We start from the raw sequence: 27220 nt of genomic DNA, 5'->3' as shown, positions 1-27220 counted from the left end.
ATAGCAGATCAACATCCCTGGATATAGAGTTTTCAGGCGGGATATAGAGGGGGTGTAGCATTATTAGTTAAGGAATCAATAACAGCTGTGAGGAGGGATGATATGCTAAATGAATCATCAAATTAGGCCAAATGGGTGAGTTCAGGATTTAAAAAGGGGCTGCCGCACTAATAGGAGTGTACTATGGACCCCCAGTGAGGGAGATAGAAGAACAAATATTTAGGCAAATTTCTGAGTGCAAAAACTATAGGGCAATAATAGTTGGGGATTTCAACTAACCTAATATCAACTGGGATACAAACAGTGTGAAGGGCACAGAGGGCACAAAATTCTTCAACTGCATTCAAGAGAACTCTTTTAGCCAGCATGTAACAAGTCCAACGAGAAGAGGGGGGGGGGGGGGGGGGTGTGGGGGTACTGGCGCAATTCTTGATTTAGGCTTCAGTAATGAAGCTGGGCAAGTGGATGAAGTAGCAGTGGGTGACCACTTTGGAAATAGTGACCATAATACAGTAAGTTTTAGCACAATCATGCAAAAGGACAAAGATAAAACAGGAGTAAAAGTTCTAAATTGGGGGAAGGCAAATTTTACAAAGCTGAGAGGTGATCTGGCGAAAGTGGACTGGATACAGCTATTTGAAGGAAAAACAGGGGCAAGCATTCAAAAGCGAGATTCTACAGGCATAGTGTAGACATGTCCCCACAAAGATAAAGGTTGGAACTGCCAAATCTAGAGCCCCCTGGTTATCTAGAAGCATCGAGAACAAGATAACGCAGAAAAAGAAAGCCTACGACGGTCACAAAAAACAGAATACTTTAGAAAGCCTAGAGGAGGATAGAAAGTGCACGGATGAAGTAAAAAAGGAAATTAGGAAAGCAAAGAGAGGACATGAAAAATTATTGGCAGGTAAAATCAAGGAAAACCCAAACATGTTTTAGCAGTACATTAAGAGCTAAAAGATAATCAAGTAAAGGGTAGGGCCTATCAGAGATGTACAAGGGAACTTATGCATGGATGCAGAAAATGTGGGCAGGATTCTTAATGAGTTTTTTGTCTCTGTCTTCACAAAGGAGAGGGATGATGCAGACATTGTAGTAAAAGAGGAGTGTGAAATATTAGATACGATAAGCATAATGAGAGGAAATCCTAGAGGGTCTGACTTCCTTCAAAGTGGATAAATCACCTGGGCCAGATAGATTGTAACCCAGGTTAAAGGAGCCAGGCAGTTAATAGTGGATGCTCTGAGGATCATCTTCAAATCCTCACTAGATACAGGCGAGCTACCAGAGGATTGGAGGTCTGCGAGTGTTGTACCATTGCCTAAAAAGGGTGCGAGGGATGGACCAAATAATTACAGGCCAGTCAATCTGACCTCAGTGATGGGTAAATTATTAGAATCAATTCTGAGAGACAGGATAAACTGCCACTTAGAAAGGCACTGATTAATCAGGGATAATCAGCATGGATTTGCTACGGGAAGGTCGTGTCTTACGAACTTGATTGAATTTTTTGAAGTAACAAGGTGGACTGATGAGGGTAGTGCAGTGGACCTGGTCTACATGTATTTTAGTAAGGCATCTGACAAGGCCCCAGATGGCACACAGGTCAGAAAAATGAAAGCCCATGGGATTCAGGAGAAAGTGGCAGGTTGGATCCAAAACTGGCTCAGTGACAGAAAACAAAGAGTAGTGGTCGACGGATATGTTTCCAGTGGCGTTCCACAGGGCTTAGTGTTAGATCCCTTGCTGTTTGTGGTATGTATTAATGATTTGGACTTAAATGTGGGGGGCACAATACGGAAATCTGCAGATGACACAAAAATTGGCCATGTAGTTGATAGTAAAGATGATAACTGTAGATTCCAGAATGATATCAATGGTTTGGTTGAGTGGACGGAAAAGTGGCAAATGGAATTCAATTCAAATAAGTGAGGTTTTGCATTTGGGGTGGGCAAATGAAGCAAGGGAATACACAATAAATGGGAGGATATTGAGAGGGGTAGAAGAAGTGATACACCTTGGAGTGCATGTCCACAGGTCCCTGAAGGTGGCAGGACAGGTAGATTGAGCGGTTAAGGCGGCATATGGAATGCTTTCCTTTCTTGACTGAGTATAGAATATAAAAGCAGGAGTGTAATGCTGGAATTGTATAAAATGCTGGTTAGGCCACAGCTGGAGTATTGTGTACAGTTCTGGTTGTTAGGGTCTGAAATTATGTTAATGGATGTTAAATACCTAGTAGTTCAAGATAATAGGGTGAACAGGTGTTGGGTCTCAATTAGTTAATTGTGTTCAAGTGTGCATATTTAAAGAGCCAGTCAGCACTGGCTGTGGGTGATGTTTGGAGAGCAGAAGTAAGCTCCGTGGCAAGCAATAAACAATCTCCACCAAAGCATCCTAGTCTCAGTGTCTTTTTCACAAACAGGCTTGGATGTTTCTCTAACACTGGTCACCACATTATAGGAAGGACATAATTGCTCTGGAGAGAGTACAGAGGAGATTTACAAGAATGTTGCCAGGGCTTGAAAGTTGCAGCTATAAAGGAAACATTGGATCGGCTTGGGTTGTTTCCTTTAGAACAGAGGAGCCTGAGGGATGACAATTGAGGTGTACAAAATTGAGGGGCCTAGATCGAGTAGACAGGAAGGACTGGTTTCTCCTCGCTGAGAAGTCAATTACCAGGGGGCACTGATTTAAGGTGATTTTAAGGATTAGAAGGATTAGAGGAGACATGAGGAAAAACTTTTTCACCCAGAGGGTGGTGGGAGTCTGGAATTCACTGCCGGGATCGGTGGAGGCGGCAGAAACCCTTAACTCATTTAAAAGGTACCTGGACATGCACCTGAAGTGCTGTAACCTGCAAGGCTACAGAACAAGTGCTGGAAAGTGGGATTAGATTGGGCGGCTAGTTTTTTTTCAGCCATGCAGGCGCGATGGGCTAAATGGCCTCCTTCTGTGCCTTAACTTTTCTATGATTGAGTGCAAAGGATAATTTCAGGTTAATTCCAGGACTAAGGGGACAGGAGAAGGAGAGCCTAAATATCTCTGAAAAGGGCAGTGATTTAATCCAAGATTTATTATAAAGAGTTTGTTGAATGTGGATTCAGATAAATATGTGTACAAAATTCACTAATCATGGCTCAAGGTTGTAAATTATGATGAAGATATGACAATATTTAAAAAAGGACTATACAAATTCCTGCCAGTAAATAGGATAGAGTTATTAGATTTCAATATGAATCAGGGTATTCTGGTGAGAAATTGGAATAGGTAGGCTACTCTTACCTGAAACTTGTTACTGTTTCTCAAAACAGCAATCTATTTGAATTAAAAACAAGAAATGCTGGAAATACTCAGCAGGTCTGGCAGCATCTGTGGAGAGAGAAGCAGAGTTAATGTTTCCGGTCAGTGACCCTTCTTCAGGACGGTTCTGAAGAAGGGTCACTGACCTGAAACGTTAACTCTGCTTCTCTCTCCACATATGCTGTCAGACCTGCTGAGTATTACCAGCATTTCTTGATCTTATTTCAGATTTCCAGCATCCGCAGTATTTTGCTTTTATACGCAATTTGAATTTCTGAAGAGCTGTAGAGATCATATAAAAAAAAACAAGTAGTAAAGCTCAGTGACGCTCAGTTTGGGTTCCACCAGGGCCACTCAGCTCCTGACCTCATTACAGCCTTGGTTCAAACATGGACAAAAGAGCTGAACTCCAGAGGTGAAGTGAGAGTGACTGCCCTTGACATCGAGGCAGCATTTGACCGAGTATGGCATCAAGGAGCCCTAGCAAAACTGAGGTCAATGGGAATCAGGAGGAAAACTCTCTGCTGGCTGGAGTCATACATTGCGCAAAGCAAGATGGTTGTGGTTGTTGGAGGACAATCATCTGAGCTCCAGGACATCACTGCAGGAGTTCCTCAGGGTAATGTCCTAGGCCCAACCATCTTCAGCTGCTTCATCAATGATCTTCCTTCAATCATAAGGTCAGAAGTGGGGATGTTCACTGATGATTGCACAATGTTCAGCACCATTTGTGACTCCTCAGATACTGAAGCAGTCAGTGTAGAAATGCAGCAAGACCTGGACAGTATCCAGGCTTGGGCTGATAAGTGGCAAGTAACATTCGTGCCACACAAGTGCCGGGCAATGACCATCTCCAACAAGAGAGAATCTAATCATCTCCCCTTGACATTCAACAGCATTACCATCGCTGAATCCCCCACTATCAACATCCTAGGGGCTACCATTGACCAGAAACTGAACTGGAGTAGCCATATAAATACCGTGGCTACAACAGCAGGTCAGAGGCAAGGAATCCTGTGGCGAGTAACTCACCTCCTGACTCCCCAAAGCCTGTGCACCATCTACAAGGCACAAGTCAGGAGTGTGATGGAATACTCTCCACTTGCGTGGATGGGTGCAGCTCCAACAACACTCGAGAAGCTCGACACCATCCAGGACAAAGCAGCCCACTTGTTAGGCACCCCATCTACAAACATTCACTCCCTCCACCACCGACACACAGTGGCAGCAATGTGTACCATCTACAAGCTGCACTGCAGCAATGCACCAAGGCTCCTTAGACGGCACCTTTCAAACCCGCGACCTCTACCAACTAGAAGGACAAGGGCAGCAAATACATGGGAACACCACCACCTGCAAGTTCCCCTCCAAGTCACACACCATCCTGACTTGGAACTATATCGCCGTTCCTTCACTGTCGCTGGGGCAAAATCCTGGAACTCCCTCCCTAACAGCACTGTGGGCATACCTACCACAAATGGACTGCAGAGGTTCAAGAAGGCAGCTCACCACCACCTCCTCAAGGGCAATTAGGGATGGGTAATAAATGCTGGCCTGGCCAGTGACGCCTACATCCCATGAATGAATAAAAAAAAAGTTGTCACTTTAAGTTGAACAAAGCATGGAGGGGAAGACAGTGGCGTAGTGGTAATGTCACAACTAGTAATCCAGAGGAAGAGGCTAATGTCCTGGGCACACAGGCTCAAATCCCATCACTGCAGCAAATAAAAAAAATCTGGAATTGAAAGCGAGTTTCAGTAATGGTGCCATGAAACTAACATTGATAGTTGTAAAAACCCATCTGGTTCACTAATGGCCTTTACGGAAGTAAATCCGCCATCCTTACTCGGTCTGTCCAACAAGTGACTTCAGACCACAGCAATGTGGTTGACTCCTAACTGCCCTCTGAAATGGCCGAGCAAGCAACTCAGTTGTCAAGAGATGGGCAACAAATGCTGGCCTTGCCAGCGACACCCATATGAAATAATAAAAACTCTACAAATAATGAAAAGCACTAAAATGGAAAGACAGATGCAATCTTTAGTATCAAAGACAAGGAGAAGTTGGGTTGTGTATTAGAGCACTAACATTCACTTTCACCAAATCAATCTGTAACTCAGCAGGGCCTCTGACATTAGCTACTTTGTATAGTGAGTAAAGCAAGGTGGGGTTGGGGGGGGGTGGTGGAATGGCAAAGCAGCATTGCTAGAGGATTGGCAGCACTTTTGTTTTTAAAAGATGTTGAATTTAAACATGGGGAATTTAACTAAAATGCTTAAATTGATATACTGAGTCCATTTCAGAGTTTGGCTTTGGACACACAAATTAAGAGCCAGGCAGACCTTTCACTTTCCCAGTATCCAAGGCTGAATTTTGGAATTTTGAAAAAAAGCACTGTGAATATCCAAAATTGCTCTTGTATAGGTCAGAATATCAATATTTCAGAAAGTCACTGATAGATGTTAGGTTAACATAGCAAATACTGGAGGAGTAGGAACACAGTTCTCAAAAATCATAAGTTTGGCAAACATTCCATCAATGAAACTATCTTCACAGTAACCATTGTACAGATGTGTAGTAGTTTTATTAGACTTATTGGCACCAGTTTGTATTAAAAAAACCACAAAAGTAAATATGCTTTAATGTTTGTCTACACCAGTACCATTCACTTCACTTGTATATACAGCCCAAATTTGGAAAGACAACATCCACAATAGCACATCTGGCTGTGTTTCTTACCATTCAGGTGGAAGTAGAATAGTCAGATAATTGCACTTTAAGATTCGAATGACAACACTGAAGCCAGCAAATCCCACAGGTGAAGTCTGTGGACACCAATCCATTTTAATAGTTCATCATGCCCTTTTGTGTTGAAATTTTAAAAAATTTATATAAATATTTCTACAAAAGCTAAACATCTTTCTTCGTAACCTTATTTCATCAAGCAATACGAAGTCCTTCCCATATATATATATATATATATATATACACACATTGTGTTATATAATTTTTATTTATAAGCCAAATTATAGCATGCTTGTAATTAATTGAGGAGGCCCTTTTCATCCATGTGCAAAAGATTGTGGGGTTCAGACTTAACTGCCCTTCTCTCAAAAGAATATTCCAAAAGGTTTATTCAAACATTGTGTGACTCTGCAGAACAAACTGCATTTAATTATTTCACATATGGCATTTACATTATACAAAACTCAAAAGCCTTTCGCTAAATCAATTCCTTAATCCAGTTCAAACTTCATAAGTAGTGAAGGTGCTTGATTTTTTGAGCAAGAGAGGGTAACTGTAGCAATTTTGGCAAGTAATCCATATTTTTGTTTAAATACTTTGAACAGTTCTCCCACAATGGATTTGAAAGGGGAGGAGCAATGAGAAAAGGAGAGATAGACCCGCTTGTTGACTAGGAACTTCACCAGAAGGGATACTTCGCTCAAGCTGCACGTTCAATAGTTATTTGCAACTGGCTTCAAACATTTAGTGAACGTGAGACACTTAATTCATAAAGCTGCTTGCTAATGTTTTCTCAGAAAAAATATTAAGTAGCTCACATGGGGGTTAGAACTGTGCTGAATGGCTGTGAATTTGCAGAAGAGATTTCATATCATAACAGGGATGAGGGGCTTTTGGTGTGGAGGGAAGATTAGAGAATTTCGGGCTCTTTTCATTAGAAAAGAGAAGATTAAGAGGAATCACACAGGTCAATTGGCTAACAACTTGTCCAAGGCCATTTGCAGGGCTCAGCATCCATGCTGACCTGATTAGCATGACAGTGTGGATCTATTCTTGATGGTGAAGTCACCAAGAAAGGCAATTTCAGAAAGGGCATGTAAGATAGAATGCACTTAATTGAAAGTTACAATTTGAGAGATATACTAGGTGGAGAGAGTGGCACAAACAATCAATAAATATAGTGAAATGACAGTATCTAGTATCCTACGACGTGCATTGTCAACCACAGGAGGCCGGTACAGTGATTCAATGTGCTAAAACTTAGGGCTCAAATGAATTAGTCTCCAGATTTACGAAGGGACAGCCGTCTTGACAAAAGATGGACAGCAAGTGAAAGTAAGTGCTAGGTACAAGAGAATACTAGAACTGGGAAGGTTTATGTATATTCTGGATGTACAAATATCACTTTGGTAAACAGACTAAGTACCAGTTCTTTGTAAAACTATAGCTAGACATTGACCTTGATTCATATGACTGGCCTTTACAAACGCAATCATTCCTGAAAATAAGAGGAAAAGAGGGAATCAGCAATTTGAGGATTCTTACCCAGACGAAGCTCTCCAAAATTCCCACATCCAATCTTCTTCCCCACTCGGAAGTTGGGACCCACCATTAAGACTCCAGAGCTGGTCCCCGTACTCCGGCCACAGTTGGTTCCTCGCCCACCAGATTTTGACATTCTTCTTGTTTCTTCCGCTTCACCCCTCCCCCCTCTCTTATCAAAATCCATAAGTTTGTGATAGCCTGGCTTCTCCACGGTTACTTTGCCATGCAAACCCACAACGCCAAAACTTGGAATTTTAGAATATCATCACGGTTAAAAAATGGGCTACTACAAGTTTAGCACCACCAAAGGTCTCGACAAATCTTCCATTTTTGTCTTCTTTTGTACATTTTTTAAGAGCCAACACATCCTCAAGTCAAACCGAAAAGAGAGATGGAACAGCTGAATTCCTCCACCTTCCTTCTTTGGTGTAGACCTACAAAACAAAATAAATCAATGAGTACATTTTTACAGTTCTGTTTATAAATTATAAAAAAAATAAAGTCTCCATTGTGTATGAGAGAACCAAGCAAATCTTTTCTATTCCTTGTTATACAGGATTATTATAGGAGAAATAATAATTGAGGGATGAAGTAAAGTTGATCAATGCTGAGTTTGCAATGTTCTGAAATTTAAGAAGTGGTATTTTTTAATTTTGCAAATGCTTGCAGATTAAAACCTTAAGACATCACACTTCATGTGTTTTTCAAAAGTCAGGTTAGCTTTGCTACCAGGACAAGTAGGAATGGTCTGCTCCAATATCACCACCAATTCCTCCCACCTGGTAATGGTCTACCATAAGACACTGGGAACTAACATGCAAAACTTTATTTTTCCTATTTTCCTTTTCCTTGTGGGAAAATGTCACAGGTGCTGCTGGATGCCTTCTTACTTGGCATGGATTAGAGTGCAGATGGGATCAAACCTATATTTGTTTCCACTCCACAGCTCTGAGCATTAGTGCTCAACGCTCTCAGGGTACAATCTACTTTTCATAATCCAAAGCTGCTCAATTCAAATGATCTCAATTCATTTTTGGCACTAAATTCCCATTTTGCTGTGTTATTGCATTGATTAATTCAAACTGCTGGATAATTAAATATCCTTTCAACACAAAGAACTTGGAATTATCAGTAGACAAAATCCATGAGTTGGCTTTCCTGCAAGTATATACCTCAGGTGATGTTAAAGCAATTCTAGCTTATATTGATGTGGCTGGCAAGGATAGTGCTCTCTGGATGCAAGCCATTACTGAGAGAAACTCTGTATACTCAGTGGGAGCACTGGATTCCTTCATTAAGTCTCAATGGGTGCGTGAAAAAAGAAATATCAGTTAAAAGCCTTGAATGTGGTTAAGTGTAGGTTCGAGGATTAACAACCAGGACTACTTCATGAAGTTGTGCATTAAGGTTGATATTGAACACAATCAAAATTTTTCAGCTGACAGATAATAATGAGACAATGTCAAAACCATTTTGCGCACTTTCTTCAAAACAATTTTGGGCAGCATCAGAACTGATTACAGAATGCCAAAAGATGAAAAACCTAGTGTCTAATACTGAAGGAAATTTAGAGTTCTAGATGATGTCAACATATTCACACCAGCCATCGGAGTTATTTCTGAATGTTTCTCAGCAGATGCATCTTAGAATGCTCCCTTCAACTCAAATCCCTGTTTAAACCTGCAGTCAGAGGTGTGCTGCTAAATGAAACAGGAATTCCTTTGTCCCTCTAGTTCAGGACTGCTTTGCCGCCAGATGACATGAGAAAACAAGACTATTCCATTAACCTCTCAATGCATTTGGAGCAGGCTTCACATTGCCAGTAAGAGTGTAAATGGGTGTGTGAATACCAATTACTGGAAAGAATCAACATCTGATACAAATTTACAAACAACATTTTCTTCCTTGTGCAGAACTCAATGTGCAGTAAATTTCAACTATTTGCCTAAAATTGAGGCCCCTTACTGTGATGTTTTCCACTTGCCATTGACTAGATAGGTAGCACTGGGAACTAAATGAAAGTAAAACTTCACAAAAAAAAACTTTCCAAAAAAGGCAATAATGCTTCAAAAGGACTGCCATACAATGATTCCTGGAACTACTTACAAAGTTCTTTTCCAGTGAAGATTAATATAAGCAAAAAACAAATGTTTTCTAACTCGTGTAGAACACAAAGAAAACAGAAAAAGGTCTAAAGTTAAAAAAAAACTGGGGGGAGGGAGATGGGGCAAGGAGGAGGAAAGGGCAAATTGGCAGCTTTGCAGTGTGATATAAACATCTTAAAAAGTGTCACTTGGAGGTTTCTTTGCTGAGATAAAAGCAAAATATTCAATTTGTATATGGAGGTTGAATGTACACAGAAATGTTAAATTGCATATTTACTTAAATTAGGCATAACAACAGTTCTAGAACAAATATTTCCCAAATGGTGTTCTGTCCTTTGCTGCCCACCTCCCCTGCAAACAAAGAAAATTGGTTTAAGCTTTAAAATTCTATAGAAGAAAGTGGGCTAGTTCCTGTACTTGCTTGGCTCTCTAGACAGCAAAGTTACACTATAAATATACAAAGCTTCACAAAAAGCAAAATATGGCAGATGCTAGAAATCTGAAATAAAAGTGCTGGAACAAGTCAGCAGGTCAGGCATCATCTGTGGAGAGAGAAACAATGGGTTAACATTACAGGTGCTACCTGACCTGCTGAGTGATTCCAGCTTTTTCTAATCTAACACAACTACAGTCAATATAGTAATGAGAATATATACACTACCATCTGTGTGAAAAAAATTACAACTTTGCTCTGTTTTTTTTTTATTTTGAAAACATTAAAGTTTAAAACCATTTCTCCCTAAATTGTTAATTGTTAATAAATGGCCAATTTTCCCATTACAACTTGCATTTTTATTTTGCTTGTAATATGTGGGTTCTTCAAATAAATTGTAAAAAGAACTATAATAGATCAAATTCTGGATAACTGTTATGACCCAAATATAAAATTTCAGTGCTTTATTTTAATCAAGCACAAGTCTTGATTAAGCTGGGGTTTTTTTTATCCCTGCAAACCACAAAATCATTTATACAATACTCAACAAAAACAGGGAAATGTAACTCTTAAGTGAACTTCAGCAGTTTAATCATAAGATCAGTAAACAAACCAGTAACATTACTAAAGGTGGACATAAAAGACCCCACAGCACTATTGAAATAGAGCAGAGTTTTCTAGGTGTCCCAACCAATATTTATTCTTCAACCCTTAGCTGTTGGTTTCATAGAAAGGTTCGTGAATTATGCCTGGGTAGGCCCAGGGTCATAGCTCGAATCAGGCCCCCGACAAGAAATGTAACACTACAAAATGATTACCTTCCAGAACTGCTCGAGGTGGAACCAATGGGCATTTTAGTTTCAAAGAATGCTTAGTAGGGGGTCAATAATGAGAACAACCTTGCCCTACCTATGGATCCTGGTCAACGACCAGCCAGAGTGGAGAAGAAAGACTTTCTGTAAATTCAGAGGCTCGAATAAGTCTTAGATTAAGAAAAAGATTCTCGCTCCAGATTTTCAGAATTACTCCACAGCGCCAAATCAGGCCAAGGCATATGTTGCTTCTTTATACCTCCAGCATAACTCGCTATCTTCGATATCTATCTGCCTGATTTTAATCAGACTGAAACTTTGTTACTAACCTTCCATTGAATGAACTGGTGTTGAGCATTCATCTGCTCTACGATTTCTTCACAAATATGTTTTCCCCATCAAGTGTTTTACCAGTTATCCAGTTTAGACTTGTGATTGATGAAGGAAGGGCAGTGGATGTTGTCTACGTGGACTTCAGTAAAGCCTTTGACAAGGTCCCTCATGGTAGACTGGTACAAAACGTGAAGTCACATGGGATCAGAGGTGAGCTGGCAAGATGGATACAGAACTGGCTCAGTCATAGAAGAGAGGGTAGCAGTGGAAGGGTGCTAATCTGAATGGAGGGCTGTGACTAGTGGTGTTCCGCGGGGATCAGTGCTGGGACCTTTGCTGTAGTATATATAAATGCTTTGGAGGAAAATGTAGCTGGTCTGAATAGTAAGTTTGCGGACGACACAAAGGTTGGTGGAGTTGCTGATAGTGATGAGGATTGTCAGAGGATACAGCAGGATATATATAGATCGCTGAAGATTTGGACGGAGAAATGGCAGATGGAATTTAATCCGTCAAATGTGAGGTAATGCATTTTGGAAGATCTAATACAGGTGGGAAGTATACAGTAAATGGCAGAACCCTTAGGAGTATTGACAGGCAGAGAGATCTGGGCGTACAGGTCCACAGGTGACAAAGTGGCAACGCATGTGGATAAGGTAGTCAAGAAGGCATACGGCATGCTTGCCTTCATCGGTCGGGGTATGCTGCAGCTGTACAGAACCTTAGTTAGGCCACACTGGCAATATTGCGTGTAATTTTGGTTGCCACACTACCAGAAGGATGTGGAGGCTTTGGAGAGGGTACAGAAGAGGTTTACCGAGATGTTGCCTGGTCTGGAGGGTATTAGCAATGAGGAGAGGTTGGATAAACTCGGATTGTTTTCACTGGAAAAACGGAGGTGGAGTGGCGACATGATAGAGGTTTACAAAGTTATGAGTGGCATGGACAGAGTGGATAGTCAGAAGCTTTTTCCCAGGGTGGAAGAGTCAGTTACTTGGGGACATAGGTTTAAGGTATGAGGGGCAAAGTTTAGAGGGGATGTGCGAGGCAAGTTCTTTACACAGAGGGTGGTGAGTGTCTGGAACTTGCTGCCAGGGGAGGTGGTGGAAGCAGGTACGATAGCGACGTTTAAGAGGCATCTTGACAAACACATGAATAGGATGGGAATAGAGGGACACAGTCCCCGGAAGTGCATAAGGTTTTAGTTTAGACAGGCATCAAGATCGGCGCAGGCTTGGTGGGCCGAATGGTCTGTTCCTGTGCTGTACGGTTCTTTGTTCTTTGAAACCTTGCAAAGACACAGTCGAAAAACCTTCTCTAATTTCCCAACAAAGCAAATTTACAAAATAATTCAAAAAGAGCAGCATTTTTGACTTTCCATTAAATCTCTAACAAATATCCGTCGCTAACGAAATCATGGCAAATTTAGATAAAAACATATGATACTCTTGTAGGGTGCAGAAAAATCTGTTCTTTAAGCAGAGGATGGCATCAAGTCCTTCTGAATATATCAATGCTTACTATATGCAAATATAAAGCAAAATTTTGATTCAGTTCTGATGAAAGGACACAGACCCGAAACATTAACTCTGCTTCCCTCTCCACAGATACTGCCAGACCTGCTGAGTATTTCCAGCACTTTGTTTTTACTTACAATTTGCAAAGCCATGCAGAATAGGCATGTAAGGAAAAGATTAAGGAAAAGATTACCTTAAAAGGGCCAGTATTAATGCCGAGGGTCTACGACTGGTCTACCTTTTCAAAACGAGCAAAGGGAGAGTTGAGAAAATGTAGTTGACTATGGGCATAGCTGTCATCCTGATATTTCAGCCTTTCCACATAAAAAGGCAGCCCTAAATATCCGTGAAAGTCAGTGTGGTGCTCTGAAGCAAATCTGAGGTTTCCCACTGGAAGGTTATCTAAATATTTTGAAACTGGAATATCAAGACACTTCAGCTCTAGTGAGGGTGTGGTTAACAGGAAAGTGGGCAAACTGCATATAGGACAAATTGGAAAAGCCTCTAGTGTAAAACTGTTTAAATAGCTAGTTAACTTACCAAAATTCTCAATAAAACCTATTAAAGGAACAATAACCAGCAGACTCAAATGATTTAAAAAGTGCACAATCACTCGAGTCTTCTTTGGCCTCCTTGTCTCGAGAGACAATGGGTAAGTGCCTGGAGGTGGTCAGTGCACAATCACTCTAGTAATGCAGTAATAATTTTGGGAATGTTAGCGTTGGAGCAAAAAATAAATACAGCATCGACCGTGATTCATACGTATTTTCTTACATTGCAAGCTCTTTGATAGGAAGTCAATTCTATTATGGGAAAGAAAGGGGCTTATGGATAGTCACCAGAACAGTTTACATTTCTCCAAGACAACTCCATTGCCATTTGGTTGATGACAGTAGTATTTTTTTAGGAACAGGCATGAAGTCAGTGGTCCAACCTATTTACAATTTGATCAGATTGTATGAGTGCCGGTAATGGCGATCCAATGAGGTTGAGAAAAGAAACACTGAGCAATCAACCTTAAGAAAAGCCTCAAAAGACCTGCTACAATAGTCCAACATGAGATCATTTAATGAAAGTACAGATTAGTTCTAATCAATAAAGCCTATGCATTATAAATCGATAGGTGCAGCACACTTTTGAACATCAATTAACAATTAGCAAATATTAAAGAATGCATAGGCAATACAACACCTTTAAGGTTTCCTGGAGATTTTTTTTCTAACACCTATTGCTCATGTTAGCACAGCAGATTTCAGAGTTTAATCTGTGTCATGCAGGCCCCCACCTGCCAAGAATGAAGCACATAATTTCACCACATAGACATTAAACTTAAAATTGTTGCTGGGAAGAGGGCCCCATCAGAAGGAATTGCCAGGCCCCTTGCATACTAGCAGCGTTGGAACCAAAGGAACCAGTCCCTGCTCCCCCAGTACACACAAGACGTGGTCAGACCAGTTTAGTCACATGACTAACTGGCTGTTGGAGGTTTTTTGAATTTGAACTTGCCACAGAAAATTTGAACTCAAAGCATTTTTCTCCTGGACTGAAAAGACCTCTCTCCTGTCTGCTCTCATCTCGCTCTCACCAGTTTCAGAAACCATTGAAGACACAGGAACCCCAAGAGAGAAAAGTCTCCTACAGTGAACAAGGTTTAAGAAGAATACTGGGCCCCAACGAAAAGCAAGAACTACCTACAAAAGGACTACAGTGAGCTCTAAGCACAGTAACAAGAAACTCTTCTGATATTGCCTCAAACCTCTCTATTTTTTCTTCTCTTTTCTGTCTCTATTTGCATGTACGTATCGCGTATGCATGCTAGCGTGGGGGCGTGGCGTGTATCTGTAGGCGTTAACCGAATTAGAGTTTAAGTTTTAATAAATTTCACTTTTCCTCTTCAAACCTAAGGAGGCCCGTTTGTGCTCATTTCTTTGTCTTACAATTGGAAAGGGGTGAACAAGGATTCACCAAGGGGGAGCTCAAAACACGGTTTAAAAATTAAATCCTGTGACAATAAGACCATGTGAAGGCTGAAAGAGACCCCGAGACACCTTTCTCACCTGGTCATAACAATCTCATTTTCTTTTATGTTTTGAATGCACACTGGTGTGTTTTCATCCTCATTCAAAAAGGAATGTGGCAACTGCACTTTTTGGATGGAAAATAAATAACTTCTCAGGTATGTATTCTAAATTCTGGACAGATTGGTTTTGTTTTTTTTGAAATGCATTTGAGCTAAATGGTGCATCAAGGTAATCAAATGTCACAATGAACAAACTCCAATAATCTGGAGATCATAAATAGCACTGAAATGTGTTTTACAGAAAGGCAAGAGTGAAAAGTACAATTATTCCCCAGACAAACAGCTCACTAGCCAATGGGTTTTGCTAGTTTTCAGTTCATGCTCCAGACATCAATATAATTATTACATTAATAAAGGAAAAGAAATATTCACTCAAATGATTAAATGCCTGTAATAATTAGACATTTAAAAACAAAAAAAATGTAAAATCATGACCTGTGCTGACTTTCTTTCACCTTATTCCTATTGTCCTTTTTCAGTAATTAAAAATTAATTTTGTTTTCTACTTATTCCACCCTGATTTTTTAATTGTTCTAAAAGCATGGTTTAAGTACAAAGTGCAGAATGTCAGTGCTGGAAATAGAACACTTGCTATTTCAAGAACCCCAAGGTCAGTTTTTGGATACAATACAGCTACATACAAAGGAGAGCTCCAAGTGCCATCAAAACAGCACCCCTTACGATATCAACGTGGTATTCCAAACCACCATATTTCTCATATCAGGAGTGATTATTAATTCTGAATTGCGACAGTTTTGTGCCATACATTGGTGCCTGGTAGGAACTGGATTGACATTTCCCAAATTATAAAGTCCTTACAGTCAGCAGCAGGGAAGTCTGATACCCCGTCAGCTCAGCTGGATATGAACCCAGTAACCATTCTCCTTGCTTTCATTCTTCGACCTCCTGGCACCCACCATCAATTTTGAAAGAGCATTTCATTTGGTGAGAAGTTGCTTTAAAGATACATTTTCAAAACAATTAAAAGCCCAATTTGTGCAGGTTGAACACACTGACCAAGTCAACCTTTGATGCAAAAAAATTCAAATTGGGAAGCAATCCATAGCTCTGCCAATGCCAAGATGACTAGAATAACCCCTATTTTACATAAATTGACAAAGAGTTTCCTCACACCACATAACTGATCAGCAAAGTGTGCAATAACTGACTACGATACTTGGGCTTTCAGACCCAACACAAAATGATTGAATAATAGATGCTTCACAAAGTATCAATACGTTTTGCCATTATTCCTATTTTTAGAAAAGATTTCTTGTTGATGCCTGTATAAATAACCTAGCTAAAACTCATGACTGATTCTGTATTAGATGACCGAATGTCTATGAACGTTAAATTTCAGTCCCTAAATTGCTGGTTGGCAACAGTACTTTGCATTTGCCTGATCAAACATTGGGGTAGTATTCTGACTCGACATTTTAGACATGGCGTCCGCTACAAGGGAAATGTAGATATCTGGTGCAGGTCAGGGATCCTTAGTTGCTCACATCAAAGGTGCTGCACTGTCAGTGGTGTTGTCTCTCAAATCAGACATAAAACCAAGGTCCCATCGGTCCTCTTAGGTGGACGTAAACAATCCCAGGGCACTACTTCAAAGAGGAGCAGGGGAGTCTGGGCCAATATTTATCCCTCAACTACCATCACTAAAACAGATTATCTTGCATCACACTGCTATTTGTGGGATCTTGCTGTGTGAAAATTAGCTGCTATATTTCCTACATTACAACAGTGACTACGGTAGGCTATTGCAGAAAATACAGAAGTATGGGATTGAAGGTGAATTAGTGCTTTGGTGGTGGTTGATGGTAAATGTTCATCCTGGAGTTTAGTTACTAGTGGTGTACCGCAAGGATCTGTTTTGGGGCCACTGCTGTTGGTCATTTTTATAAATGACCTGGATGAGGGTGTAGAAGGGTGGGTTAGTAAATTTGCGGATGACACTAAGGTCGGTGGAGTTGTGGATAGTGCCGAAGGATGTTGTAGGTTACAGAGGGACATAGATAGGCTGCAGAGCTGGGCTGAGAGATGGCAAATGGAGTTTAATGCGGAAAAGTGTGAGGTGATTCACTTTGGAAGGAGTAACAGGATTGCAGAATACTGGGCTAATGGGAAGATTCTTGGTAGTGTAGATGAGCAGAGAGATCTTGGTGTCCAGGTACATAAATCCCTGAAAGTTGCCACCCAGGTTAATAGAGCTGTTAAGAAGGCATATGGTGTGTTAGCTTTTATTAGTAGGGGGGTCGAGTTTAGGAGCCACGAGGTCATGCTGCAGCTGTACAGAACTCTGGTGCGGCCGCACCTGGAGTATTGCGTGCAGTTCTGGTCACCGCATTATAGGAAGGATGTGGAAGCTTTGGAAAAGGTGCAGAGGAGATTTACTAGGATGTTGCCTGGTATGGAGGGAAGGTCTTATGAGGAAAGGCTGAGGGACTTGAGGTTGTTTTCGTTGGAGAGAAGGAGGAGAAGAGGTGACTTAATAGAGACATATAAGATAATCAGAGGGTTGGACAGGGTGGATAGTGAGAGCCTTTTTCCTCGGATGGTGATGGCAAACACGAGGGGACATAGCTTTAAGTTGAGAGGTGATAGATATAGGACAGATGTCAGAGGTAGTTTCTTTACTCAGAGAGTAGTAGGGGCGTGGAACGCCCTGCCTGCAACAGTAGTAGACTCGCCAACTTTAAGGGCATTTAAGTGGTCATTGGATAGACATATGGATGAAAATGGAATAGTGTAGGTCAGATGGTTTCACAGGTCGGCGCAACATCGAGGGCTGAAGGGCCTGTACTGCGCTGTAATGTTCTATGTACTTCAATGGTTGTAAAGTTGTGAATGACACTATATAAATAAGTCTTTCTTTCTAAGGAGTTCTGCAAAAGTTTAGACAAGCTTGTCAAATATGGTCTAACCTGTGAGTATGTCAGAGTTTCTTGCTGAAATTCTTCCCTGTTAGCTTGCATAAATGAAATAAACCAGTCTTGCATAAGCAGTACCATTTAATGTTTTTAATAAGTTTACATAAGAAACCGCAAATACATCACTAAAACTCAGTTACATCATCTACTTGTGAAATTTTTTGCATAAAATTGGAGAAGTAAATAAAACACAATACTTGTGGGGGACCAGAAATGCTGACTAATGTACCCATTAGGACAAGCCCAAACTGTCAAAGCACCCCAGCAGGAACAGATCACTTGGGTACAGGAAATATGAAGAAGTTAATATTCATTGACATTTCCTATGTTATTCTTTTCCCAGAAAATTTGTAGAACTTTCAATGGATAAAACCAGGGCTTTTTTTTTGAAGGGGGTGGTGACTGACAAATCATTTTACAAAGTCCACATCTCACTATGTTTATTTAAATATTTTTTTTTTTAAAAAAGGAGCCCAAAAGATTTCCAAGTTCATCATGATACGAAGAAACTGATATACTGCCAGCTGCCATCACTCGCCAAACTACTCATTAGCGTACAGGGCAGAGAAGCCCCAAGATGGCTATTTTTGTGCAGTAGTTTTTAAAAAATGTATATAATTTATGAAATAAATAAGGTCTCAGTGGACAAGTGAATGGCATTGGGAGGAATTGATGGATCCTGCAATGCAACTTTTAAAAGGGAAATGTTGCAAGTGTCAATTAGATGAGGAAGCCACAGAAAATTTAAAAGCTGCAGAATTTTCACTAAAAGGGATTGTGCTTCCAATATTTGAAAGACATTATGTTATATTAGGTCTGTAATACCAGTTGCCAAACATATATAAATAAAAACAGTACTGATAAGTCAATTTGCAGAATTTTAAACTAGAAAGTGATGATATTTGCTCCCCTCAATTTCAATTTTTTCTCCTGCCTGAAGGAACTGACATGCTCGGGTATGGTTCCACAGATGGCAGCTACCTCTAATAGCTCACTCAACTAGGCAATCTTCTAGGTCAAGCATAGATAACAAGTACCAGTCAACCATGGATTAATAGAGGTATACATTACAACGAAGTCCACATCAAACACACACACATTTTCCAGTAGAAGTAACTAGATAACATTAGAAGCAGGAGTCCTTGCCGATTTATCCACCCTTCGTTACCCCACAGAACCCACGGGCACACCGGCTTATAGCACCCTGCAGCTGCCTTGACCGAAGGCAGCTAACTCAGCTTAGAAGTTATCTGGTTGGGAGAGCTCAGCACCAAACTTACAGTGGATCAGGTTAAAAGTCCTCAGTGTATGCGTGCACCAAGAGGTTGGTGGAGGTGGGAAGGAAATGGAACAGAGAGAGAGAACCTGAAGTTCAGACAACATAGAATTGTGCAAAACAGTCACACCATGCAGCTTTCTCTATGGAGAGCATGTTAGTTTTGAGAAGGGATGAGTAAAGACAAAAAAAAAAGAAGAACAGCACACTGGATGTTGACCAGGCTAATCTGTGGGAAGCCTGCAAGCCACCCAGTTGAACGTTTGTTTTTTTTTTGGCCAGTGTTTAACATGGAGACTTTGCAAGTTTTTGGCCCCAGCTGGAGTAGTGTCCAATTCTGGGTGCACACTTTAGGAAGGATGTGAAAGCTTTGAAAAGTGTGCAGAGGCAAATTACTAGAATTGTTCCAAGCATGAAAGATTACAGTTCTGTGGATTGACTGGAGAAGCTGAGTTTTTACACAGGATTACATAGGATATATGGCACAGAAACAGGCCATTTGGCCCAACCATGTCAGTGTTTATACTACACTGGAGCCTCCTCCCATCTTTCCTCACCTAAATCTATCAATTGTAACCCTTTATTCCCTTCTCTCTTACATGCTTGTCCAGCTTATACTATTGACTTCAACCATTCCCTATGGTGGGGAGTTCTACATTCTCACCACTCTTTGGGTCAAGAAGTTTCTTCTGAATTCCCTATTGGATTTATTGGTGACTATCATATTGATGCCCTCTAGTTATGCTCTCCCCCACAAGTGGAAGCATTGTCTTTGTATCCACTCCATCAAAACCTTTCATAAAGACTATTGGGTCACCCCTCAGCCTTTTTATCAGAGAAAAAGAGAGATTCAATTCAGCCTGTTCATCCTTTCCTGATATTGTATACTCACTTGAGTTGTGTACCTATCATAACCTCTGCATCACCAACTCGTTCTTTCACACTAAACCCTGTCACCAGGTTTCATGGAGGCACCCAAGATCACGTCGTTGGCACCAGCTAGACCTCATTGTCACAAGGCGAGCCGCCTTAAACAGTGTTCAAATCACACGCAGCTTCCACAGTGCGGACTGCGACACCGACCACTCCCTGGTGTGCAGCAAGGTTAGACTCAGACCAAAGAAGTTGCATCATTCCAAGCAGAAGGGCCACCCGCGCATCAACACGAGCAGAATTTCTCACCCACAGCTGTTACAAAAATTTCTAAATTCACTTGTAACAGCCCTTCAAAACACTCCCACAGGGGATGCTGAGACCAAGTGGGCCCACATCAGAGACGCCATCTATGAGTCAGCTTTGACCACCTACGGCAAAAGTGCGAAGAGAAATGCAGACTGGTTTCAATCTCATAATGAAGAGCTGGAACCTGTCATAGCCGCTAAGCGCATTGCACTTTTGAACTACAAGAAAGCCCCCAGCGATTTAACATCCGCAGCACTTAAAGCAGCCAGAAGTACTGCACAAAGAACAGCTAGGCGTTGCGCAAACGACTACTGGCAACACCTATGCAGTCATATTCAGCTGGCCTCAGACACCGGAAACATCAGAGGAATGTATGATGGCATGAAGAGAGCTCTTGGGCCAACCATCAAGAAGATCACCCCCCTCAAATCTAAATCGGGGGACATAATCACTGACCAACGCAAACAGATGGACCGCTGGGTTGAGCACTACCTAGAACTGTACTCCAGGGAGAATGCTGTCACTGAGACTGCCCTCAATGCAGCCCAGCCTCTACCAGTCATGGATGAGCTGGACATACAGCCAACCAAATCGGAACTCAGTGATGCCATTGATTCCCTAGCCAGCGGAAAAGCCCCTGGGAAGGACAGCATTACCCCTGAAATAATCAAGAGTGCCAAGCCTGCTATACTCTCAGCACTACATGAACTGCTATACCTGTGCTGGGACGAGGGAGCAGTACCCCAGGACATGCGCGATGCCAATATCATCACCCTCTATAAAAACAAAGGTGACCGCGGTGACTGCAACAACTACCGTGGAATCTCCCTGCTCAGCATAGTGGGGAAAGTCTTTGCTCGAGTCGCTCTGAACAGGCTCCAGAAGCTGGCCGAGCGCGTCTACCCTGAGGCACAGTGTGGCTTTCGTGCAGAGAGATCGACTATTGACATGCTGTTCTCCCTTCGTCAGATACAGGAGAAATGCCGTGAACAACAGATGCCCCTCTACATTGCTTTCATTGATCTCACCAAAGCCTTTGACCTCGTCAGCAGACGTGGTCTCTTCAGACTACTAGAAAAGATCGGATGTCCACCAAAGCTACCAAGTATCATCACCTCATTCCATGACAATATGAAAGGCACAATTCAACATGGTGGCTCCTCATCAGAGCCCTTTCCTATCCTGAGTGGTGTGAAACAGGGCTGTGTTCTCGCACCCACACTTTTTGGGATTTTCTTCTCCCTGCTGCTTTCACATGCGTTCAAATCCTCTGAAGAAGGAATTTTCCTCCACACAAGATCAGGGGGCAGGTTGTTCAACCTTGCCCGTCTAAGAGCGAAGTCCAAAGTACGGAAAGTCCTCATCAGAGAACTCCTCTTTGCTGACGATGCTGCTTTAACATCTCACACTGAAGAATGCCTGCAGAGTCTCATCGACAGGTTTGCGTCTGCCTGCAATGAATTTGGCCTAACCATCAGCCTCAAGAAAACGAACATCATGGGGCAGGATGTCAGAAATGCTCCATCCATCAATATTGGCGACCACGCTCTGGAAGTGGTTCAAGAGTTCACCTACCTAGGCTCAACTATCACCAGTAACCTGTCTCTAGATGCAGAAATCAACAAGCGCATGGGTAAGGCTTCCACTGCTATGTCCAGACTGGCCAAGAGAGTGTGGGAAAATGGCGCACTGACACGGAACACAAAAGTCCGAGTGTATCAGGCCTGTGTCCTCAGTACCTTGCTCTACGGCAGCGAGGCCTGGACAACGTATGCCAGCCAAGAGCGACGTCTCAATTCATTCCATCTTCGCTGCCTTCGGAGAATACTTGGCATCAGGTGGCAGGACTATATCTCCAACACAGAAGTCCTTGAAGCGGCCAACACCCCCAGCTTATACACACTACTGAGTCAGCGGCGCTTGAGATGGCTTGGCCATGTGAGCCGCATGGAAGATGGCAGGATCCCCAAAGACACATTGTACAGCGAGCTCGCCACTGGTATCAGACCCACCGGCCGTCCATGTCTCCGTTATAAAGACGTCTGCAAACGCGACATGAAATCGTGTGACATTGATCACAAGTCGTGGGAGTCAGTTGCCAGCGTTCGCCAGAGCTGGCGGGCAGCCATAAAGACAGGGCTAAATTGTGGCGAGTCGAAGAGACTTAGTAGTTGGCAGGAAAAAAGACAGAGGCGCAAGGGGAGAGCCAACTGAGCAACAGCCCCAACAAACAAATTTCTCTGCAGCACCTGTGGAAGAGCCTGTCACTCCAGAATTGGCCTTTATAGCCACTCCAGGCGCTGCTTCACAAACCACTGACCACCTCCAGGCGCGTATCCATTGTCTCTCGAGATAAGGAGGCCCAAAAGAAAAGAATACTCACACATTTCTGGTTAACATCTTTGTAAATCTTCTCTGCTCCCTTTCCAGTGCCTCCATATCCTTTTCATAATATGATTATCAGAACAGCATGCAGTACTCAAGTGTCGGCTAACCAAGGTTTGAATCAAACAGGGCCACAGTGAAAAATAGTGGGACGGGGACAAGTAATGTTAAAAAGACAAGCCTTAAGGTCTTGTGCCTTAAAGCGCAGAGCATTCACAATAAAGTGGACGAATTAATCGCGCAAATAGATGTAAACGGGTATGATATAGTCAGGATTACGCAGACATGGCTGCAGGATGACCAGGGATGGGAAACGAACATCCAGGGGTATTCAGTATTTAGGAAGGGCAAACAAAAAGTAATAGGTGGTGGAGTTGCATTGCTGGTAAAGAGGAAATTAACGCAATCGTGAGGAAGGATATTAGTTCTGATGATGTGGAATTTGTATGGGCAGAGCTGAGAAACACTAAGGGGCAAAAAATGTTAGTGGGGGTTGTATACAGACCCCCAAACTGTAGTGATGTTGGGAATGGCATTAAACAGGAAATTAGAGACCCATGCGATAAAGGAACATCTGTAATTATGGGTGAATTTAATCTGCATATAGATTGGGCAAATCAAATTAGTCACACTACCATAGAGGAGGAATTCATGGAGTGTATATGGAATCGTTTTCTGGACCAATACATTGAGGAACCAACGAGAGAACAGGTCATCCTAGACTGGGTATTGTGTAATGAGAGGGGAATAATTGACAATCTAGTTGTGCGAGACCCCTTGAGGATAAGAAACCATAATAATATGATAGAATTCTTCATCAAGATGGAGAGTGACGTAGTTGATTCTGAGACTAGGCTCCTGAATCTTAATAAAGGAAACTACGAAAGTATGAGGCACGAGTTGGCTCTGATGGATTGGGAAACTTTACTTAAAGGGATGACCGTGGATAGGCAATGGCAAAAATTCAAAGAGCACATGGATGAACTGTAGCAATTGTTCATTCCTGTCTGGTGCTGAAGTAAAATGGGAAAGGTAGCCAAACCATGGCTTACAAAGGAAATTAGAGATAGCATTAGATCCAAGGAAGAGGCATACAAATTTGCCAGAAAAAACAGACCTGAGGATTGGGAACAGTTTAGAATTCAGCAAAGGAGGACCAAGGGATTGATTAAGAAGGGGAAAAGAGTACGAGAGTAAGCTTGCGGGGAACATAAAAACTGACTGTAAAAGCTTCTACAGGTATGCGAAGAGAAAAAGATCGGTGAAGACAAATGTACAGTCAGAAACAGGGGAATTTATTATGGCTAATAAAAAAATGGCTGACCAACTAAATGCATACGTTGGTTCTATCTTCACAAAGGAGAACACAAATATCATACCAGAAATGTTGGGGAACACAGGGTTTAGAGAGAGGGAGGAACTGAAGGAAATCAGTATGAGTAGAGAAATGGTGTTGGAGAAATTGATGGGATTGAAGGCCGATAAATCCCCAGGGCCTGATACTCTACATCCCAGAGTACTTAAGGAGGTGGCCCTAGAAATAGTGGATGCATTGGTGGTCATCTTCCAAGATTCTATAGACTCTGGAACAGTTCCTACAGATTGGAGGGTAGCCACTATTTAAAAAGGGAGATAGAGAGAAAACAGGGAATTATAGACCAGTCAGCCTGATGTCGGTAGTGGGGAAAATTCTAGAGTCCATTATCAAAGATTTTATAGCAGAGCACTTAGACAACAGTGGTAGAATCGGACAGAGTCAGCATGGATTTACGAAAGGGAAATCATGCTTGATAAATCTACTAGAATTCTTCAAGGATGTAACTAGTAGAGTTGATGAGGGACAGCCAGTGGATGTGGTTTATTTGGACTTTCAGAAGGCTTTCAACAAAGTCCCACATAAGAGAGAAGCACGTAAAATTAAAGTGCATGGGTTTGGGGGTAGCATATTGCGATGGTTAGAAAATTGGTTGGCAGACAGAAAACAAAGAGGAGGGATAAATGGGTCTTTTTCCGAATGGCAGGCAGTGACTAGTGGGGTACCGCAGAGATCGGTGCTAGGACCCCAGCTATTCACAATATATATTAATGATTTAGATGAGGGAACTAAATGTAATATCTCCAGATTTGCAGATGACACATAACTGGGTGGGAGGATGAGTTGTGAGGAGGATGCAGAGGCGCTTCAGGGTGATTTGGACAAGTTGAGTGAGTGGGCTAATGCATGGCAGATGCAGTATAATGTGGATAAATGTGAGGTTATCCACTTTGGTAGCAAAAATAGGAAGGCAGATTATCTGAACGGCTATAAACAGAGAGGGGAATATGCAACTAGACCTGGGTGTTCTTGTACACAAGTCGCTGAAGGTAAGCATACGAGTGCAACAGGCGGTAAAAAAGGCAAATGGTATGTTGGCCTTCGTAGCGAGAGGATTAGAGTACAGGAGCAGGGATGTCTTGCTGCAATTATACAGGGCCTTGGTGAGGCCACACCTGGAATATTGCTTGCAGTTTTGGTCTCCTTATCTAAGGAAGGATGTTCTTGCTATAGAGGGAGTGCAAAGATTTACCAGACTGAATCCTGGGATGGCGGGACTGACGTATGAGAAGAGATCGAGTCGGTTAGGATCATATTTGCTGGAATTCAGAAGAGTGAGGGGGATCTCATAGAAACCTATAAAATTCGAACAGGACTTGACAGGGTAAAATGCAGGAAGGATGTTCCCGATGGTGGGGGAGCCCAGAACCAGGGGTCATCGTCTATGGATAAGGGGTAAACCTTTCAGGACTGAGATGAGGAGAAATTACTTCACCCAGAGAGAGTGGTGAGCCTGTGGAATTTGCTACCACAGAAAGCTGTTGAGGCCAAAACAGTCTAAGTTTTCAAGAAGGAATCAGATATAGCTCTTGGGGCAAAAGGGATCAAAGGATATGGGGGGGAAAGCAGGAACAGGTTACTGAGTTGGATGATCAGCCATGATCATAATGAATGGCGGAGCAGGCTCGAAGGGCCAAATAGCCTACTGCTGCTCCTATTTTCTATGTTTCTATGATACAGGTTTAGCATAACTTCCCTACTTTTCAATTCTATCCCTCTAGAAATGAAGCCTAGTATTTGGATTGCATTTTTACCACCTTGCTAACCTATGGAGCAACTTTTAGTGATTGGTTTATTTGTAGTCTAAGATCCCTTTGTTTCTCTACAGCCCCCAAGCAATAAGTGACCTCCCTATTCTTGCTACCAAAATGTACTCCCTCACATTGATCTCCATTGAACTTAATTTGCCAATTATTTGTCCATTCTGCAAGTTTATTAATGGCCTCCTGTAATTTGTTGCAGTCCTCCTCAGTATTGACTATCCCCCTACACCCTGCCCCCCCCAAAAAACAATCCTCCAATTTAGAAGTTGCGTTTTTGATTCCAATGTCCAACTCGTTCAAGTAAATTGTGAACAGCAGTGGTCCCAGTACTGATCCTTGTGGAACACCACTTCCCACCTTCTGCCACTGAATAACTGCCCTTTACTCCCACTCTCTGCTTTGTCTTGAAGGCAGCTCGCAATCCATTCTGCCACTTGTCCCCCGACTCTACATTCTCTGACCACCTTCATTAGTCTATTATTACTGCAGTACCACTGTCTATTCGGTTTCCTCCTTAAAAAATTCAATAAGGTTGGTTGGTCAGGCAAGATTTTCTCTTTTGAAATCCATGCTGGCTATTCATGATTATTTTTTTCCTTTCTAGATGTTCTTTCCTTTCGTAATGAATCCATTATTTTTCCTGCCACCGATGTTAAGCTGACTGGCATGTAATGTTCCCTTTCTTAAACATAGGAATTACATTAACTATCTACCAGTCCTCTGGCACTATACCTTTTTGTAATGAATTATTAAGTATGTGTAGTAGTGCCTCTGCTAGCTCTTGCCTAGATTCTTTAAAAACTTGCGGATGCAATCCATCCGGACTAGGGACTATACCCTCTGAGTTTGATTAGTTTATTTAATACAATTTTTTATTTTAAATGTTTCTTATGGGCGGCACAGTGGTTAGCAATGCAGCCTCACAGCTCCAGCGACCCGGGTTCGATTCTGGGTACTGCCTGTGCGGAGTTTACAAGTTCTCCCTGTGACCGCGTGGGTTTTCACCGGGTGCTCCGGTTTCCTCCCACAGCCAAAGACTTGCAGGTTGATAGGTAAATTGGCCATTATAAATTGCCCCTAGTATAGGTAGGTGGTAGGGGAATTGAGGGAAGGTGGGGATGTGGTAGGAATATGGGATTAATGTAGCATTAGTATAAATGGGTGGTTGATGGTTGGCACAGACTTGGTGGGCCGAAGGGCCTGTTTCAGTGCTGTATCTATCTATATATATATATATATATACTAACTATATGACCCATTACTCACATCATTCAATGTCATGTTGACCTGTTCCATCTCCCTGGTAAATCATGAAGCAAAATAATTATTTAATTGTTTGCTATCGCTCTATCTTTACTGGTGGTATTATCCTGCCTATCCCTTAATGGTTTTATTCCTATTGCAGACTTCCTTTTCCACCTTGGAGCAGAGAG

General features: G+C 41.9%; 1 protein-coding gene across 5 annotated transcripts in view; it reads right to left on the bottom strand.

The window, feature by feature from the left end:
• The window catches only part of LOC137351648 (casein kinase I), a 144404-nt gene that overhangs the window by 74586 nt on the left and 42598 nt on the right, over positions 1-27220 (bottom strand). For all 5 annotated transcript variants that reach the window (XM_068016301.1, XM_068016300.1, XM_068016304.1 and 2 more), the window contains exon 2: positions 7594-8027. In XM_068016301.1, the coding sequence (XP_067872402.1) occupies positions 7594-7777 (184 nt within the window). In that variant the 5' untranslated portion in view covers positions 7778-8027. The remainder of the gene's footprint in view (positions 1-7593; positions 8028-27220) is intronic.

This window comes from Heterodontus francisci, chromosome 36 (assembly GCF_036365525.1).
Source record: "Heterodontus francisci isolate sHetFra1 chromosome 36, sHetFra1.hap1, whole genome shotgun sequence".
Lineage (NCBI taxonomy): Eukaryota > Metazoa > Chordata > Chondrichthyes > Heterodontiformes > Heterodontidae > Heterodontus > Heterodontus francisci.
This window is presented reverse-complemented; position numbering and strand designations above follow the sequence as displayed.